The sequence below is a fragment of the Oncorhynchus mykiss genome, chromosome 11, assembly GCF_057628025.1.
Source record: "Oncorhynchus mykiss isolate SJ-2025 chromosome 11, ASM5762802v1, whole genome shotgun sequence".
NCBI lineage: Eukaryota > Metazoa > Chordata > Actinopteri > Salmoniformes > Salmonidae > Oncorhynchus > Oncorhynchus mykiss.
In genome coordinates, this window is record NC_143032.1 from 85,852,501 (window position 1) to 85,871,701 (window position 19,201).

The 19,201-nt window shown below is 47.0% G+C and overlaps 1 protein-coding gene across 3 annotated transcripts in view; it reads left to right on the forward strand.

The window, feature by feature from the left end:
- LOC110536502 (bone morphogenetic protein 3-like) overlaps positions 1 to 19,201 on the forward strand; it is a 30,847-nt gene that overhangs the window by 610 nt on the left and 11,036 nt on the right. For all 3 annotated transcript variants that reach the window (XR_016484735.1, XR_016484736.1, XM_021622274.3), the window contains exons 1-2: positions 1 to 268; positions 6,325 to 7,325. The exon at positions 1 to 268 is cut by the window's left edge and continues 610 nt beyond it. Coding sequence is in view for 1 of the 3 variants with exons in the window: in XM_021622274.3 (XP_021477949.3) it covers positions 1 to 268; positions 6,325 to 7,325 (1,269 nt within the window). In the remaining 2 variants the exon portion in view is untranslated. The remainder of the gene's footprint in view (positions 269 to 6,324; positions 7,326 to 19,201) is intronic.

The following is a 19,201-nucleotide window of genomic DNA, read 5'->3' on the forward strand; positions in this document are numbered from 1 at the left end:
CGGTTACTGCTGCTGCTCGGATGGAGCTATCTATTCGGAGGATATTGCGCGATGTTGAAAGATCATTTCACAGATGTAAAAATTAAAGGTACATCTGGGCACTCCGGTGCGGCCCGGGGGGACAAAGACCGCTCAGAGAAGGATGAGCACGACCTACTTTTACAGGATACTATGGCGGAACACATGCAGATTCTTTACGAACAATACAACCGTGCAGGATTTCCTTTCCGGGACGGGAATACGGTCCGGAGCTTTAAAGCGCGCTGGGGTATGTATATGATGTATCTAAACAGCCGCTGCGTGTTTTAACGCACTATGAAGCAGCCCTCATACTACCATTGTATGGGCTATAGGATTTCTAGACGGTCATGTAAGGACGTAGTTTCATGATTTTATCGATATTTATTTAACTGTTCTGTGTTGTATAGTTTGGACTAGGTTGAAGCACCTGTTGATCCAAAAACCTATCCAACGGCTGCTTCACCTGTTGCTTAGTACGGACATTATTCAGACGAACAGTATTTCAAGCCTGTTATACATTTATACATGACAATACGACTGGTATAATTTCCGTCTTTGTGTGTTAAATCTGCATATTTTTTTTTTTTATGAAGGTTGTGTATTCGAATGTATGGACTAAACTCGGCTGGTGTGGCCTATATAAATCTTATATATAACTGTTTTTACATTCAAGAGGCCGTTATGTAGTTATCGCTGTAGCTACACTGAGTGTACAAAACATTAGGAACACCCTCCTAATATTGCATTCCACTCCCCTTTGCCCCCAGAACAGCCTCAATTCGTCGGGGGCATGGACTCTACAAGGTGTTGAACGCGTTCCACAGGGATGCTGGCTCATGTTGACTTCAATGCTTCCCACAGTTGTGTCAAGTTGGCTGGATGTCCTTTGGGTGGTGGACCATTCTTGATACACTTGATAATCTGTTGAGCGTGAAAAACCCAGCAGCGTTGCAGTTCTTGACACACTCAAACCGGTGTGCCTGGCAGGTGTACCATAAGAGCAGTTAAATATTTTGTCTTGCTCATTCACCCTCTGAATGTCACACATACACAATCCATGTCTCAAATGTCTCAAGCCTTAAAAATCCTTCTTTAACCCGACTCCTCCCCTTCATCTTTAACCTGTCTCCTTCCCTTCGTCTTTAACCTGTCTCCCACCCTTCATCTTTAACCTGTCTCCTCCCGTTCATCTTTAACCTGTCTCCTCCCCTTCATCTTTAACCTGTCTCCCACCCTTCATCTTTAACCTGTCTCCTCCCCTTCTTCTTTAACCTGTCTCCTTCCCTTCTTCTTTAACCTGACTCCTCCCCTTCATCTTTAACCTGTCTCCTCCCCTTCTTCTTTAACCTGTCTCCTCCCCTTCTTCTTTAATCTGTCTCCTCCCCTTCATCTTTAACCTGTCTCCTCCCCTTCATCTTTAACCTGTCTCCTCCCCTTCTTCTTTAACCTGACTCCTCCCCTTCATCTTTAACCTGTCTCCTCCCCTTCTTCTTTAACCTGTCTCCTCCCCTTCTTCTTTAACCTGTCTCCTCCCCTTCATCTTTAACCTGTCTCCTCCCCTTCTTCTTTAATCTGTCTCCTCCCCTTCATCTTTAACCTGTCTCCTCCCCTTCATCTTTAACCTGTCTCCTCCCCTTCATCTTTAACCTGTCTCCTCCCCTTCTTCTTTAACCTGTCTCCTCCCCTTCTTCTTTAACCTGACTCCTCCCCTTCATCTTTAACCTGTCTCCTCCCCTTCATCTTTAACCTGTCTCCTCCCCTTCTTCTTTAATCTGTCTCCTCCCCTTCATCTTTAACCTGTCTCCTCCCCTTCATCTTTAACCTGTCTCCTCCCCTTCTTCTTTAACCTGACTCCTCCCCTTCATCTTTAACCTGTCTCCTCCCCTTCTTCTTTAACCTGTCTCCTCCCCTTCTTCTTTAACCTGTCTCCTCCCCTTCTTCTTTAACCTGTCTCCTCCCCTTCTTCTTTAATCTGTCTCCTCCCCTTCATCTTTAACCTGTCTCCTCCCCTTCATCTTTAACCTGTCTCCTCCCCTTCTTCTTTAACCTGTCTCCTCCCCTTCATCTTTAACCTGTCTCCTCCCCTTCTTCTTTAACCTGTCTCCTCCCCTTCTTCTTTAACCTGTCTCCTCCCCTTCATCTTTAACCTGTCTCCTCCCCTTCTTCTTTAATCTGTCTCCTCCCCTTCATCTTTAACCTGTCTCCTCCCCTTCATCTTTAACCTGTCTCCTCCCCTTCTTCTTTAACCTGACTCCTCCCCTTCATCTTTAACCTGACTTCTCCCCTTCATCTACACTGATTGAAGTGGATTTAGTGACATCAGTAAGGGAGCATAGATTTCACCTGGATTCACCTGGTCAATTTAGCTTACAATTGGCTCATTCATCCCCCCTCCTCTCCCCTGTAACTATTCCCCAGGTTGTTGCTGTAAATGAGAATGTGTTCTCAGTCAACTTACCTGGTAAATTAAGGGTACTCCTTCATTTATGTCATGGAAAGAGCAGGTGTCCCTAATGTTTTGTACACTCCGTGTGTATAACCACTAATATTATAGTCCTACCATCTCTTCCCACAGCAGTAGGATTATATTTACGCCTGCAGCCATGTAGAACCCATAGTTAGAGGACGTAACATTGCATCTGTACCATTATAGCGTCTGTGAGAGCACAGGCAGCACCATTGAGGCCATCTCCATTTAGAGATAGTCAATTTTCTTCTTCTACTACTTCTATGAGTTGGCAAACAAACTGAAAGGGTGCACACCGCCACCTAGAGGGGTGTTGTTTGAGCAGGCCTAAAGCCAAGGTTGTTGATTTACTGCCACCTAGAGGGGTGTTGTTTGAGCAGGCCTAAAGCCAAGGTTGGTGATGTACCGCCACCTAGAGGGGTGTTGTTTGAGCAGGCGTAAAGCCAAGGTTGTTGATTTACTGCCACCTAGAGGGGTGTTGTTTGAGCAGGCCTAAAGCCAAGGTTGTTGATTTACTGCCACCTAGAGGGGTGTTGTTTGAGCAGGCCTAAAGCCAAGGTTGGTGATGTACCGCCACCTAGAGGGGTGTTGTTTGAGCAGGCGTAAAGCCAAGGTTGGTGATGTACCGCCACCTAGAGGGTGTTGTTTGAGCAGGCGTAAAGCCAAGGTTGGTGATGTACCGCCACCTAGAGGGTGTTGTTTGAGCAGGTATAAAGCCAAGGTTGGTGATGTACTGCCACCTAGAGGGTGTTGTTTGAGCAGGCCTAAAGCCAAGGTTGGTGATGTACTGCCACCTAGAGGGTGTTGTTTGAGCAGGCGTAAAGCAAAGGTTGGTGATGTACCGCCACCTAGAGGGTGTTGTTTGAGCAGGCGTAAAGCCAAGGTTGGTGATGTACTGCCACCTAGAGGGTGTTGTTTGAGCAGGCCTAAAGCCAAGGTTGGTGATGTACTGCCACCTAGAGGGGTGTTGTTTGAGCAGGCGTAAAGCCAAGGTTGGTGATGTACTGCCACCTAGAGGGGTGTTGTTTGAGCAGGCGTAAAGCCAAGGTTGGTGATGTACTGCCACCTAGAGGGTGTTGTTTGAGCAGGCGTAAAGCCAAGGTTGGTGATGTACCGCCACCAGGAGGGGTGTTGTTTGAGCAGGCCTAAAGCCAAGGTTGGTGATGTACCGCCACCTAGAGGGGTGATGTTTGAGCAGGCCTAAAGCCAAGGTTGTTGATTTACTGCCACCTAGAGGGGTGTTGTTTGAGCAGGCCTAAAGCCAAGGTTGGTGATGTACTGCCACCTAGAGGGGTGTTGTTTGAACAGGCGTAAAGCCAAGGTTGTTGATTTACTGCCACCTAGAGGGATGTTGTTTGAGCAGTCGTAAAGCCAAGGTTGTTGATTTACTGCCACCTAGAAGGTGTTGTTTGAGTAGGCGTAAAGCCAAGGTTGTTGTTGTACTGCCACCTAGAGGGTGTTGTTTGAGCAGTCGTAAAGCCAAGGTTGGTGATGTACTGCCACCTAGAGGGTGTTGTTTGAGCAGGCGTAAAGCCAAGGTTGTTGATTTACTGCCACCTAGAGGGGTGTTGTTTGAGCAGTCGTAAAGCCAAGGTTGTTGATGTACTGCCACCTAGAGGGGTGCTGTTTGAGCAGGCATAAAGCCAAGGTTGTTGATGTACTGCCACCTAGAGGGGTGTTGTTTGAGCAGGCATAAAGCCAAGGTTGTTGATGTACTGCCACCTAGAGGGGTGTTGTTTGAGCAGGCGTAAAGCCAAGGTTGTTGATGTACTGCCACCTAGAGGGGTGTTGTTTGAGCAGGCGTAAAGCCAAGGTTGTTGATGTACTGCCACCTAGAGGGGTGTTGTTTGAGCAGTCGTAAAGCCAAGGTTGTTGATGTACTGCCACCTAGAGGGTGTTGTTTGAGCAGGCGTAAAGCCAAGGTTGTTGATGTACTGCCACCTGGAGGGTGTTGTTTGAGCAGTCATAAAGCCAAGGTTGGTGATGTACTGCCACCTAGAGGGTGTTGTTTGAGCAGGTATAAAGCCAAGGTTGGTGATGTACTGCCACCTAGAGGGTGTTGTTTGAGCAGGTATAAAGCCAAGGTTGGTGATGTACTGCCACCTAGAGGGTGTTGTTTGAGCAGGTATAAAGCCAAGGTTGGTGATGTACTGCCACCTAGAGGGTGTTGTTTGAACAGGCTTAAAGCCAAGGTTGGTGATGTACTGCCACCTAGAGGGTGTTGTTTGAGCAGGCGTAAAGCAAAGGTTGTTGATGTACTGCCACCTAGAGGGTGTTGTTTAAGCAGGCGTAAAGCCAAGGTTGGTGATGTACTGCCACCTAGAGGGTGTTGTTTGAGCAGGTATAAAGCCAAGGTTGGTGATGTACTGCCACCTAGAGGGTGTTGTTTGAGCAGGTATAAAGCCAAGGTTGGTGATGTACTGCCACCTAGAGGGTGTTGTTTGAACAGGCGTAAAGCCAAGGTTGGTGATGTACTGCCACCTAGAAGGGTGTTGTTTGAGCAGGCGTAAAGCCAAGGTTGTTGATGTACTGCCACCTAGAGGGGTGTTGTTTGAGCAGGCGTAAAGCCAAGGTTGGTGATGTACTGCCACCTAGAGGGTGTTGTTTGAGCAGGCGTAAAGCAAAGGTTGGTGATGTACTACCACCTAAAGGGTGTTGTTTGAGCAGGCGTAAAGCCAAGGTTGGTTATGTACTGCCACTTGCAGTTATGGAATGTTTGCTCACCAGTATAATTCATTGGCTGAACCCTCCTGATGACCTGGATGGAAATGTGTGATCCTTCCTTAACCCATAGGAAGTCCCACCCGGTTGACTACTTCAAAATTGTGAAAGTCCTCAATGGTGCTGCGCTTGCTAAAAGAGTCTTTTTGGGCACTAGAGTCCTCTATCATTCTCTATGGTAGAACCACAGTCAGGTTTCAGCACCCATACATGAGATAATACTGCCTCCTACTGACATGACTTGATAATGCAGGATGGGTAGGCTAGACCGGGCAATGCTGGGTTTACTTGCAGTCAGTGCCAATATGGTCCGACAGTGACCTGTATCCAGGGAAGACCAGCCCCCACTTTCAATTGGCTCCTGGATGCTTCTCTTTCAATTGGCTCCTGGATGCTTCTCTTTCAATTGGCTCCTGGCTACTTCCTTGTTCTACAGGTCTACAGAGTTGGAGCTCACTTAGCAGCAGAACTAATGCGAGAGTTTGGTTTTGAAGCCAGAGAGGATGGGTCGGAGATAGATTACACTGTTAGGTTCGGAATAAAAACTAAAATAATTGAACAATTTCAGTTAATAAAAACTGACGACTGTCTATTTTTTTGATGAAGGCAGTGAGGACGAGTGCACTGTTGATTGTCTGCGTTGCATGCGTGAGCTTGCTGTAACTGTCACCCCCTGACCATTGGCTACAAAATATGAGTTACTTCTCACACTGTTGCGGGACTGCAGTGCTTGGCAAACAGGAGTGACGGACACTGTGTCCAGGTGTTGTTGTCATTCATGCTCTCCCCATTGAGTAGACTGTATCACGTGACATTTAGATGGCTAACCAATGTGAGTTATTTCTTGTGTAAGCTGCTATCTTATCTGAAATGTAATCCTGGGAGGGAGAAATGGCTGGTAGACACCTCGATACAACACCACTGAACTGAATGGTTTTCGGGACCTGGTCTATATAGCCTAATATCTAATTGCTTTTTGCTGTTCAGCTCCAGGTTTGAAACTAAGTTGAACCATATGCATGTAGAGATGCTATAAGTCATGTAATTGTATGGATATGTGGACCTGTCTGAACTATATTCTCTATTCTGACTGCCGCTTCCTGTTCCTCTCCCAGGCACCATCAACAACAAGCAGTTCCAGATCTTCAACCTGACGTCTCTCACCAAGTCAGAGGCCGTCCTGTCGGCCACGCTCCACTACTACATAGGAGACCTCCAGAACAGTTTCCAGCACCCGGGCTGCAACAGCACCACCAGGCCCAAGCCCAAGAGCTGTGGAGCTCCGTCCCCATCCCTGTCCCGCCACGGCCCCAGTAGACACAGCCACGTCCAGATGGGTGTGTGGAGCTTCGCCTCAGTGGATAACCATATCAGGACTTTGGGCCACTTTGTGATCAATGTGTCTACACTATACAGGGACTTCATCTCTTGGCAGTGGAAGGATGTCACTCAGGTGGTGAACCAGGCCAAGCATCATGATGAGCTGCTGATCGGGATAGACGTGGCATCCCAGCCTGGACCCAGGCCCTGGAAGAAGTTCCTCTCAGACCGCTTTCCTTACATCCTGGTCTACGCCAACGACTCGACCATCTCCGAACCAGAGAGCGTGGTGTCAACACTACAGAGTCATCGGAGGCATCAAACCACGATAACCACGGAAGAAGGAGCATTCGCCTCCGGCTTCCACAAACTGGGGCTGCACGCTCAGAATAGCACCGGCGCTCAACAACAGACGCCTCCTCACAGACGCCGGCGCTCGGCTAGCGTCCTCCTCCCGCTCCAGAACAACGAGTTACCGGGGCCGGAGTACCCGTATGAGACGACGGGCTGGGACGAGACCAGCCCCTACGAACCGCTGGAGAACAAGCCAGTCCGTCGGCCGAGGAAAAAGACGCGCGGTAAGAGCCAGAGGCACGACGGTAAGATGCCCCTGCTGCAGTTTGACGAGCAGACGATAAAGAAGGCTCGTAAGAAGCAGTGGAACGAACCACGGAACTGTGCTCGTCGCTACCTGAAGGTGGACTTTGCAGACATTGGCTGGAGCGAGTGGATTATATCTCCCAAGTCTTTTGATGCCTACTACTGCTCAGGGTCATGCCAGTTCCCCATGCCTAAGGTATGTCTTCATGCTTCATGTAATTAATAATATAATGTGCCAGTATGTGTTTCCCAGAGTCCCCAACCCTCATCCCCATGCCTAAGGTATGTCTTCATGCTTCATTGCATCGGGTTTACGACCTGATATACTCTGAGTGTAAAAAAACATTAAGGAAACCTGCTCTTTCCGGAGGGGATTTTGAAAGGTGTCCTTAATGTTTTGTACAGATGAACCGTCAAAGAGAACCATCAATAAATGGGAAATGGGATTATACTCTTAGATAAAGTATTCATTTTTCTCTGTAGAAACAGATCCAACTAGAGAGGTTTAGGACACTCGTTAGACATCGTAGTAAAATAGAAGGACTGCAGAAGGAAATGGTGATATGTTAATGTACTGGGAAAGATGGGTTAGTCTGTGGACATCTGATTGGTTGATTTGCCGAAATACTTGGAATCCAGTACTATTTAGAAAATACATTTATATATATATATAATAAGGGCTGTGACGATTATGGAATTTCAGGTTAGGATTAATTGTCATGGTTATCTTATTGTCATGTAGCAGTATCAGAGATGGTACTATGTCCTGGTCTGAACCCTGACTGGTTTACATTCAGACGATATGTAGCAGTATCAGAGATGGTACTATGTCCTGGTCTGAACCCTGACTGGTTTATATTCAGACGATATGTAGCAGTATCAGAGATGGTACTATGTCCTGGTCTGAACCCTGACTGGTTTACATTCAGACGATATGTAGCAGTATCAGAGATGGTACTATGTCCTGGTCTGAACCCTGACTGGTTTACATTCAGACGATATGTAGCAGTTAAAGGGATCTAAGCTGAGTATTAATCAATAATTCCAGGATTGTTGCTCGGCAACAGAGAGTTTGGAAATGGGGGCGATAATTATATAGATCACTCGGGTCGCCACCTTTATGTTGAGGAAGCACATGGGCCATCTTCTAAACACTAGGAATACCACTCAGTATAAATGTTAAGTTAAAAATATGTGTTAATGCTTCAGCAATCAATGGAGCAGAAAGCTGTAATAAGAAGGGAACTGTTACGGTGCGTGAATGAGGACCCAAAAGCGAATTAACTTAAACAGAGCTTCTTTAATTACCAAACATAGGTAGGCTCAGACGGACCGGCAGATTCCGACAGGACAAGACAAGGTTACAGCAAACATGACGACAGTCTGGTTCAGGCATGAAACACAACAAACAAGAATCCGACAAGGACAGGAACAAAAACAGAGAGAGATATAGGGGACTAATCAGAGGGAAAAAGGGAACAGGTGGGAAACGGGGTGACGAGGTAGTCAGGAGGAGACAAGGCACAGCTGGGGGAAAGAGGGGGTGGAAAGGTAACCTAACAACGACCAGCAGAGGGAGACAGGGTGAAGGGAAAGGACAGAGACAAGACACAACATGACAGTACATGACAGTACCCCCCCACTCACCGAGCGCCTCCTGGCGCACTCGAGGAGGAAACCTGGCGGCAACGGAGGAAATCCTCGATCAGCGCACGGTCCAGCACGTCCCGAGAGGGAACCCAACTCCTCTCCTCAGGACCGTACCCCTCCCAATCTACGAGGTACTGGTGACCACGGCCCCGAGGACGCATGTCCAAAATTCTACGGACCCTGTAGAATGGTGCGCCCTCGACAAGGATGGGGGGGGGGGGGGGGAAGACGAGCGGGGGCGCGAAGGACGGGCTTCATGCAGGAGACATGGAAGACCGGGTGGACGCGACGAAGGTATCGCGGAAGAAGAAGTCGAACTGCGACAGGATTAATGACCCGAGAAATACGGAACGGACCAATGAACCGCGGGGTCAACTTGCGAGAAGCCGTCTTAAGGGGAAGGTTCTGAGTGGAGAGCCAAACTCTCTGACCGCGACAATATCTAGGACTCTTAGTTCTACGCTTATTAGCAGCCCTCACAGTCTGCGTCCTATAACGGCAAAGTGCAGACCTGACCCTCTTCCAGGTGCGCTCGCAACGTTGGACAAAAGCCTGAGCGGAGGGGACGCTGGACTCGGCGAACTGAGATGAGAACAGCGGAGGCTGGTACCCGAGGCTACTCTGAAAAGGAGATAGCCCGGTCGCAGACGAAGGAAGCGAGTTGTGGGCGTATTCTGCCCAGGGGAGCTGTTCTGACCAAGACGCAGGGTTACGAAAAGAAAGACTGCGTAAGATGCGACCAATAGTCTGATTGGCCCGTTCTGCTTGACCGTTAGACTGGGGGTGAAAGCCGGAAGAGAGACTGACGGAAGCCCCAATCAAACGGCAAAACTCCCTCCAAAATTGAGACGTGAATTGCGGACCTCTGTCCGAAACGACGTCTGACGGAAGGCCATGAATTCTGAAAACATTCTCGATGATGATTTGTGCCGTCTCTTTAGCAGAAGGAAGCTTAGCAAGGGGAATGAAATGAGCCGCCTTAGAGAACCTATCGACAACCGTAAGAATAACAGTCTTCCCCGCTGACGAAGGCAGTCCGGTGACAAAATCTAAGGCGATGTGAGACCACGGTCGAGAAGGAATAGGAAGCGGCCTGAGACGGCCGGCAGGAGGAGAGTTACCGGACTTAGTCTGCGCGCAGACCGAACAAGCAGCCACGAAACGACGCGTGTCATGCTCCCGGGTGGGCCACCAAAAACGCTGGCGAATGGAAGCAAGCGTACCCCGAACGCCAGGGTGGCCGGCTAACTTGGCAGAGTGAGCCCACTGAAGAACGGCCAGACGAGTAGGAACGGGAACGAAAAGAAGGTTCCTAGGACAAGCGCGCGGCGACGGAGTGTGAGTGAGCGCTTGTTTTACCTGCCTCTCAATTCCCCAGACAGTCAACCCGACAACACGCCCCTCAGGGAGAATCCCCTCGGGGTCAGTGGAGGCTACTGAAGAACTGAAGAGACGAGACAAAGCATCAGGCTTGGTGTTCTTAGAGCCCGGACGATAAGAAATCACGAACTCGAAACGAGCGAAAAACAGCGCCCAACGCGCCTGACGCGCATTAAGTCGTTTGGCAGAACGGATGTACTCAAGGTTCCTATGGTCAGTCCAAACGACAAAAGGAACGGTCGCCCCCTCCAACCACTGTCGCCATTCGCCTAGGGCTAACCGGATGGCGAGCAGTTCGCGGTTACCCACATCATAGTTACGTTCCGACGGCGACAGGCGATGAGAAAAATACGCGCATGGGTGGACCTTGTCGTCAGAGAGGGAGCGCTGAGAAAGAATGGCTCCCACGCCCACCTCTGACGCGTCAACCTCGACAACGAACTGTCTAGAGACGTCAGGTGTAACAAGGATAGGAGCGGATGTAAAACGATTCTTGAGGAGATCAAAAGCTCCCTGGGCGGAAACGGACCACTTAAAGCACGTCTTGACAGAAGTAAGGGCTGTGAGAGGAGCTGCCACCTGACCGAAATTACGGATGAAACGACGATAGAAGTTCGCGAAGCCGAGAAAGCGCTGCAGCTCGACGCGTGACTTAGGGGCGGGCCAATCAATGACAGCTTGGACCTTAGCGGGATCCATCTTAATGCCTTCAGCGGAAATAACAGAACCGAGAAATGTGACGGAGGAGGCATGAAAAGTGCACTTCTCAGCCTTCACAAAAAGACAATTCTCTAAAAGGCGCTGGAGGACACGTCGAACGTGCTGAACATGAATCTGGAGTGACGGTGAAAAAATCAGGATATCGTCAAGGTAAACGAAAACAAAGATGTTCAGCATGTCTCTCAGGACATCATTGACTAATGCCTGAAAGACAGCTGGAGCGTTAGCGAGGCCGAAAGGAAGAACCCGGTATTCAAAGTGCCCTAACGGAGTGTTAAACGCCGTCTTCCACTCGTCCCCCTCCCTGATGCGCACGAGATGGTAAGCGTTACGAAGGTCCAACTTAGTGAAAAACCTGGCTCCCTGCAGGATCTCGAAGGCTGAAGACATAAGAGGAAGCGGATAACGATTCTTCACTGTTATGTCATTCAGCCCTCGATAATCTATGCAGGGGCGCAGAGACCCGTCCTTCTTCTTGACAAAAAAAAACCCCGCTCCGGCGGGAGAGGAGGAGGGGACTATGGTACCGGCGTCAAGAGCTACAGACAAATAATCTTCGAGAGCCTTACGTTCGGGAGCCGACAGAGAGTATAGTCTACCCCGGGGGGGGGTGGTTCCCGGAAGGAGATCAATACTACAATCATACGACCGGTGTGGAGGAAGAGAGGTGGCCCTGGACCGACTGAACACCGTGCGCAGATCGTGATATTCCTCCGGCACCCCTGTCAAATCACCAGGCTCCTCCTGTGAAGAAGAGACAGAGGAAACAGGAGGGATAGCAGACATTAAACATTTCACATGACAAGAGACGTTCCAGGAGAGGATAGAATTACTAGACCAATTAATGGAAGGATTATGACAAACTAGCCAGGGATGGCCCAAAACAACAGGTGTAAAAGGTGAACGAAAAATTAAAAAAGAAATGGTTTCACTATGATTACCAGAAACAGTGAGGGTTAAAGGTAGCGTCTCACGCTGAATCCTGGGGAGAGGACTACCATCCAGGGCGAACAAGGCCGTGGGCTCCTTTAACTGTCTGAGAGGAATGTCATGTTCCCGAGCCCAGGTCTCGTCCATAAAACAGCCCTCCGCCCCAGAGTCTATTAAGGCACTGCAGGAAGCTGACGAACCGGTCCAGCGTAGATGGACCGACAAGGTAGTGCAGGATCTTGAAGGAGAGACAGGAGTAGTAGCGCTCACCAGTAGCCCTCCGCTTACTGACGAGCTCTGGCCTTTTACTGGACATGAAGTGACAAAATGACCAGCGGAACCGCAATAGAGACAGAGGCGGTTGGTGATTCTCCGTTCCCTCTCCTTAGTCGAGATGCGGATACCTCCCAGCTGCATGGGCTCAGCACCCGAGCCGGCAGAGGAAGATGGTAGTGATGCGGAGAGGGGGGCGACGGAGAGCGCGAGCTCCTTTCCACGAGCTCGGTGACGAAGATCAACCCGTCGCTCAATGCGAATAGCGAGTTCAATCAAGGAATCCACGCTGGAAGGAACCTCCCGGGAGAGAATCTCATCCTTTACCTCTGCGCGGAGACCCTCCAGAAGACGAGCGAGCAAGGCCGGCTCGTTCCAGCCACTGGAGACAGCAAGAGTGCGAAACTCAATAGAGTAGTCTGTTATGGATCGATTGCCTTGACATAGGGAAGACAGGGCCCTGGAAGCCTCCTCCCCAAAAACAGATCGATCAAAAACCCGTATCATCTCCTCCTTAAAGTCCTGATACTGGTTAGTACACTCAGCCCTTGCCTCCCAGATTGCCGTGCCCCACTCACGAGCCCGTCCAATAAGGAGAGATATGACGTAGGCGACACGAGCAGTGCTCCTGGAGTAAGTGTTGGGCTGGAGAGAAAACACAATATCACACTGGGTGAGGAACGAGCGGCATTCAGTGGGCTCCCCAGAGTAACACGGCGGGTTATTGATTCTGGGCTCCGGAGATTCGAAAGCCCTGGAAGTGGCCGGTGGATCGAGGCGGAGATGGTGAACCTGTTCTGTGAGGTTGGAGACTTGGGTGGCCAGGGTCTCAACGGCATGTCGAGCAGCAGACACTTCCTGCTCGTGTCTGCCTAGCATCGCTCCCTGGATCCCGGCGGCTGAGTGGAGAGGATCCGAAGTCGCTGGGTCCATTCTTGTTCGGATTCTTCTGTTACGGTGCGTGAATGAGGACCCAAAAGCGAATTAACTTAAACAGAGCTTCTTTAATTACCAAACATAGGTAGGCTCAGACGGACCGGCAGATTCCGACAGGACAAGACAAGGTTACAGCAAACATGACGACAGTCTGGTTCAGGCATGAAACACAACAAACAAGAATCCGACAAGGACAGGAACAAAAACAGAGAGAGATATAGGGGACTAATCAGAGGGAAAAAGGGAACAGGTGGGAAACGGGGTGACGAGGTAGTCAGGAGGAGACAAGGCACAGCTGGGGGAAAGAGGGGGTGGAAAGGTAACCTAACAACGACCAGCAGAGGGAGACAGGGTGAAGGGAAAGGACAGAGACAAGACACAACATGACAGTACATGACAGGAACAAGCAGATCAGCCACAGTAGATTTTCTTTTTAACATCGATCGTAAGTAGTTGTTCCAATACATCAGAAGTAGACAGCTGCTCCAGAGAGTACAAGGATTCACTGGGGGGGTTTGTTGAGTTTGGGAGAGGGACGAGCAGTTTACTGACTGACCCGGATCTATTAAACCAAGGTTTCGTTCAAACAAAAAACCGGCAGACATAAAAATGTTGATTTAAAAGCATCACATTTGTTTCATTAATGATGTCAGAGTTCAGTATAACTTGATTGGGTAGGGAAGGACATTAATGATGTCAGAGTTCAGTATAACTTGATTGGGTAGGGAAGGACATTAATGATGTCAGAGTTCAGGATAACTTGATTGGGTAGGGAAGGACATTAATGACGTCAGAGTTCAGTATAACTTGATTGGGTAGGGAAGGACATTAATGATGTCAGAGTTCACGATAACTTGATTGGGTAGTGAAGGACATTAATGATGTCAGAGTTCAGGATAACTTGATTGGGTAGGGAAGGACATTAATGATGTCAGAGTTCAGTATAACTTGATTGGGTAGGGAAGGACATTAATGATGTCAGAGTTCAGTATAACTTTATTGGGTAGGGAAGGACATTAATGATGTCAGAGTTCAGTATAACTTGATTGGGTAGGGAAGGACATTAATGATGTCAGAGTTCAGTATAACTTGATTGGGTAGGGAAGGACATTAATGACGTCAGAGTTCAGGATAACTTGATTGGGTAGGGAAGGACATTAATGATGTCAGAGTTCAGGATAACTTGATTGGGTAGGGAAGGACATTAATGACGTCAGAGTTCAGTATAACTTGATTGGGTAGGGAAGGACATTAATGATGTCAGAGTTCAGTATAACTTGATTGGGTAGGGAAGGAGTGGAATTTCCACGCTTTAGCACCTTAACAGTTTTCCAAAATGTAGATGGATCACCAGCAGAGTCAGCGATAGAACTCAGGAAGTAGCTTGATTTAGACTTTTTTTTTTTTTACTAAGGATGTGCATTTACTTCTCAGTTACCTGAAAATCTGCCAGTCCACAACAGCATCAGTTAGTCTAGCTTTAGCCCAGGCATGATTTATTTTTCTAAAGATATCTGAGAGTTCTGTAGAAAACCAGGGATTTGATCTATTTTTTAGTCTATAGTGTTTAAAAGAAGCGTATTTATCTGCCAGTAATATAATAATAGATGAGAAATGATCAAGAGCTAATTCAGGGTCAGGTATACACTAAATGACGTCAGGTATGCACTTAATGAGGTCAGGTATACACTTAATGGGGTCAGGTATGCACTTAATGAGGTCAGGTATACACTTAATGGGGTCAGGTATACACTTAATGAGGTCAGGTATGCACTTAATGAGGTCAGGTATACACTTAATGAGGTCAGGTAGGCACTTAATGGGGTCAGGTATACACTTGATGAGGTCAGGTATACACTTGATGAGGTCAGGTATACACTAAATGAGGTCAGGTAGGCACTTAATGAGGTCAGGTATACACTTAATGAGGTCAGGTAGGCACTTAATGGGGTCAGGTATACACTTGATGAGGTCAGGTATACACTTGATGAGGTCAGGTATACACTTAATGAGGTCAGGTATGCCCTTAATGAGGTCACACTAAATGAGGTCAGGTATACACTTGATGAGGTCAGGTATACACTTAATGAGGTCAGGTATACACTTGATGAGGTCAGGTATACACTTAATGAGGTCACACTAAATGAGGTCAGGTATAGACTTGATGAGGTCAGGTATACACTAAATGAGGTCAGGTATACACTTGATGAGGTCAGGTATACACTAAATTAGGTCAGGTATACACTTAATGAGGTCACACTAAATGAGGTCAGGTATACACTTGATGAGGTCAGGTATACACTTAATGAGGTCACACTAAATGAGGTCAGGTATACACTAAATGAGGTCAGGTATACACTTAATGAGGTCAGGTATACACTTGATGAGGTCAGGTATACACTTAATGAGGTCAGGTATACACTAAATGAGGTCAGGCATACACTTAATGAGGTCAGGTATACACTAAATGAGGTCAGGTATACACTAAATGAGGTCAGGTATACACTTGATGAGGTCAGGTATACACTTGATGAGGTCAGGTATACACTTAATGAGGTCAGGTATACACTAAATGAGGTCAGGTATACACTTAATGAGGTCAGGTATACACTTAATGAGGTCAGGTATACACTTAATGAGGTCAGGTATACACTAAATGAGGTCAGGTATACACTTAATGAGGTCAGGTATACACTTAATGAGGTCAGGTATACACTAAATGAGGTCAGGTATACACTAAATGAGGTCAGGTATACACTAAATGAGGTCACACTAAATGAGGTCAGGTATACACTTGATGAGGTCAGGTATACACTTGATGAGATCAGGTATACACTTAATGAGGTCAGGTATACACTAAATGAGGTCAGGTATACACTAAATGAGGTCAGGTATATCAAATCAAATCAAATCAAATGTATTTATATAGCCCTTCAGCTGATATCCCAAAGTGCTGTACAGAAACCCAGGCTAAAACCCCAAACAGCAAGCAATGCAGGTGTAGAAGCACGGTGGCTAGGAAAAACTCCCTAGAAAGGCCAAAACCTAGGAAGAAACCTAGAGAGGAACCAGGCTATGTGGGGTGGCCAGTCCTCTTCTGGCTGTGCCGGGTGGAGATTATAACAGAACATGGCCAAGATGTTCAAATGTTCATAAATGACCAGCATGGTCAAATAATAATAAGGCAAAACTGTTGAAATTGGAGCAGCAGCACGGCCAGGTGGACTGGGGACAGCAAGGAGTCATCATGTCAGGTAGTCCTGGGGCATGGTCCTAGGGCTCAGGTCCTCCGAGAGAGAGAAAGAAAGAGAGAAGGAGAGAATTAGAGAACGTACACTTAGATTCACACAGGACACCGAATAGGACAGGAGAAGTACTCCAGATATAACAAACTGACCCTAGCCCCCTGACACATAAACTACTGCAGCATAAATACTGGAGGCTGAGACAGGAGGGGTCAGGAGACACTGTGGCCCCATCCGAGGACACCCCCGGACAGGGCCAAACAGGAAGGATATAACCCCACCCACTTTGCCAAAGCACAGCCCCCACACCACTAGAGGGATATCTTCAACCACCAACTGAGACAAGGCCGAGTATAGCCCACAAAGATCTCCGCCACGGCACAACCCAAGGGGGGGGGCGCCAACCCAGACAGGAAGATCACATAAGTGACTCAACCCACTCAAGTGACGCACCCCTCCTAGGGACGGTATGAAAGAGCCCCAGTAAGCCGAGTGACTCAGCCCCTGTAATAGGGTTAGAGGCAGAGAATCCCAGTGGAAAGATGGGAACCGGCCAGGCAGAGACAGCAAGAGCGGTTCGTTGCTCCAGAGCCTTTCTGTTATCCTTCCAACTCCTGGGCCAGACTACACTCAATCATAGATACACTTGATGAGGTCAGGTACACACTAAATGAGGTTAGGTATATACTTGATGAGGTCAGGTATACACTTAATTGGGTCAGGTATACACTTAATAAGGTCAGGTATACACTTAATGAGGTCAGGTATACACTAAATGAGGTCATCCATACACTTGATGGAGGAAAGTTCAGAAAAATACCCCCCAAAAATTAGAAATATTTAACTTTCATACATTCACAAGTGCAATAACTTCTTGTTAATCTACCCATTGTGTCCGATTTCAAAAAGGCTTTACAGCGAAAGCACACCATATGATTATGTTCGGTCAGAGCCTAGTCACAAAAAAACATATAGCCATTTTCCAGCCAAAGAGAGGAGTCACAAAAAGCAGAAATAGAGATCAAATTAATCACTAACCTTTGATGATCTTCATCAGACGGCACTCATTGGACTTGATGTTACATAATACATTATATATATTTATATATTAAAAATATTTATATCCAAAAATCTCAGTTTACATTGGCGCGTTATGTTCAGTAATTTTGTGCTTCGAAAACATCCGGCGAATTTGCAGAGAGCCACATCAATTTACAGAAATACTCATCATAAACTTTGATAAAAGATACAAGTGTTATACACAGAATTAAAGATATACTTCTCCTTAATGCAACCGCTGTGTCAGATTTCAAAAAAGCTATACGGAGAAAGCACACCATGCAATAATCTGAGTACAGCGTTCAGACACAAAAACAAGCCATACAGATACCCGCCATGTTGTGGAGTCAGTAAAAGTCAGAAATAGCGTTATAAATATTCACTTACCTTTGATGATCTTCATCATAATGCACTCCCAGGAATCCCAGTTCCACAATAAATGTTTGTTTTGTTCAATAGAGTCCATCATTTATGTCCAAAAACCTCCTTTTTACTTTTTAAACCTCCGTGTTTAGTTCACCAATCAAAATTCACAAGGCGCAGGCAAGTCCAGGCGAAAGTTCAGACAAAAAGTCCAAAAAGTTCTATTACAGTTCGTAGAAACATGTCAAACGATGTATAGAATCAATCTTTAGGATGTTTTTTATCATAAATCTTCAATAATATTCCAACCGGACAATTCCTTTGTCTTAAGAAATTAAAAGGAACGCAGCTCACTCTCACGGCCGCGCGCATTATTTAACTCATGGCCTTCTGCCAGACCCCTTAGTCAAACAGCTCTTATTCGCTCCCCCTTCACAGTAGAAGCCTGAAACAAGGTTCTAAAGACTGTTGAAATCTAGTGGAAGCCTTAGGACGTGCAATATGACCCCATTTACACTGTATCTTGGAAAGGCAATGAGTTGAAAAACTACAAACCTCAGATTTGCCACTTCCCGTTTGGATTTTTCTCAGGTTTTCGCCTGCCAGATGAGTTCTGTTATACTCACAGACATCATTCAAACCGTTTTAGAAACATCAGAGTGTTTTCTATCCAAATCTACTAATGATATGCATATATTAGCTTCTGGGCCTGAGTAGCAGGCAGTTTACTCTGGGCACGCTTTTCATCCGAACGGGAAAATGTTGCCCCCTATCCCAAACAGGTTATTAAGATCAAGACAAATGTTCTTAAAGTCATCTGAGATCGGTGTCAGCCAGTCCAGGTTAAAGTCACCTAAGACCATCAGGTCAGATGATAGAAAAGGTTTTAAATGCTCAGCTCAACTCAAGCAGCAGGAGGCCTATACACTCCAGCAACAAATACATGCATATGTTGGCTCATGGTCATATCTAAAACCAGGATTTCACATTCATGGGGTATAGTGATATAAACAAATACTTATTTTCCACCATAACTTGCAAATAAATTCATAAAAAATCCTACAATGTGATTTTCTGGATTTTTTTTTCTCATTTTGTCTGTCATAGTTGAAGTGTACCTATGATGAAAATTACAGGCCTCTCTCATCTTTTTAAGTGGGAGAACTTGCACAATTGGTGGCTGACTAAATACTTTTTTGCCCCACTGTATATATTTAAGCAATAAGGCACGAGGGGATGTGGTTTATGGACGATTTTCCACGGCTAAGGGCTGTTCTTATCCTCGACGCAACGCGGAGTGCCTGGGTGCAGCCGTTAGCCGTGGTATATTGGCCATTTACCACAAAACCCTGAGGTGCCTTATTGCTATTATAAACTGGTTACCAATATAATACACGTGGTATGCGGTCTGATGTACCAAGGCTGTCAGCCAATCAGCATTCAGGGTTCGAACCACCCAGGTTATATATATATATATATATGTAAAAGTCAGACATTTACATACACCTTAGCCAAA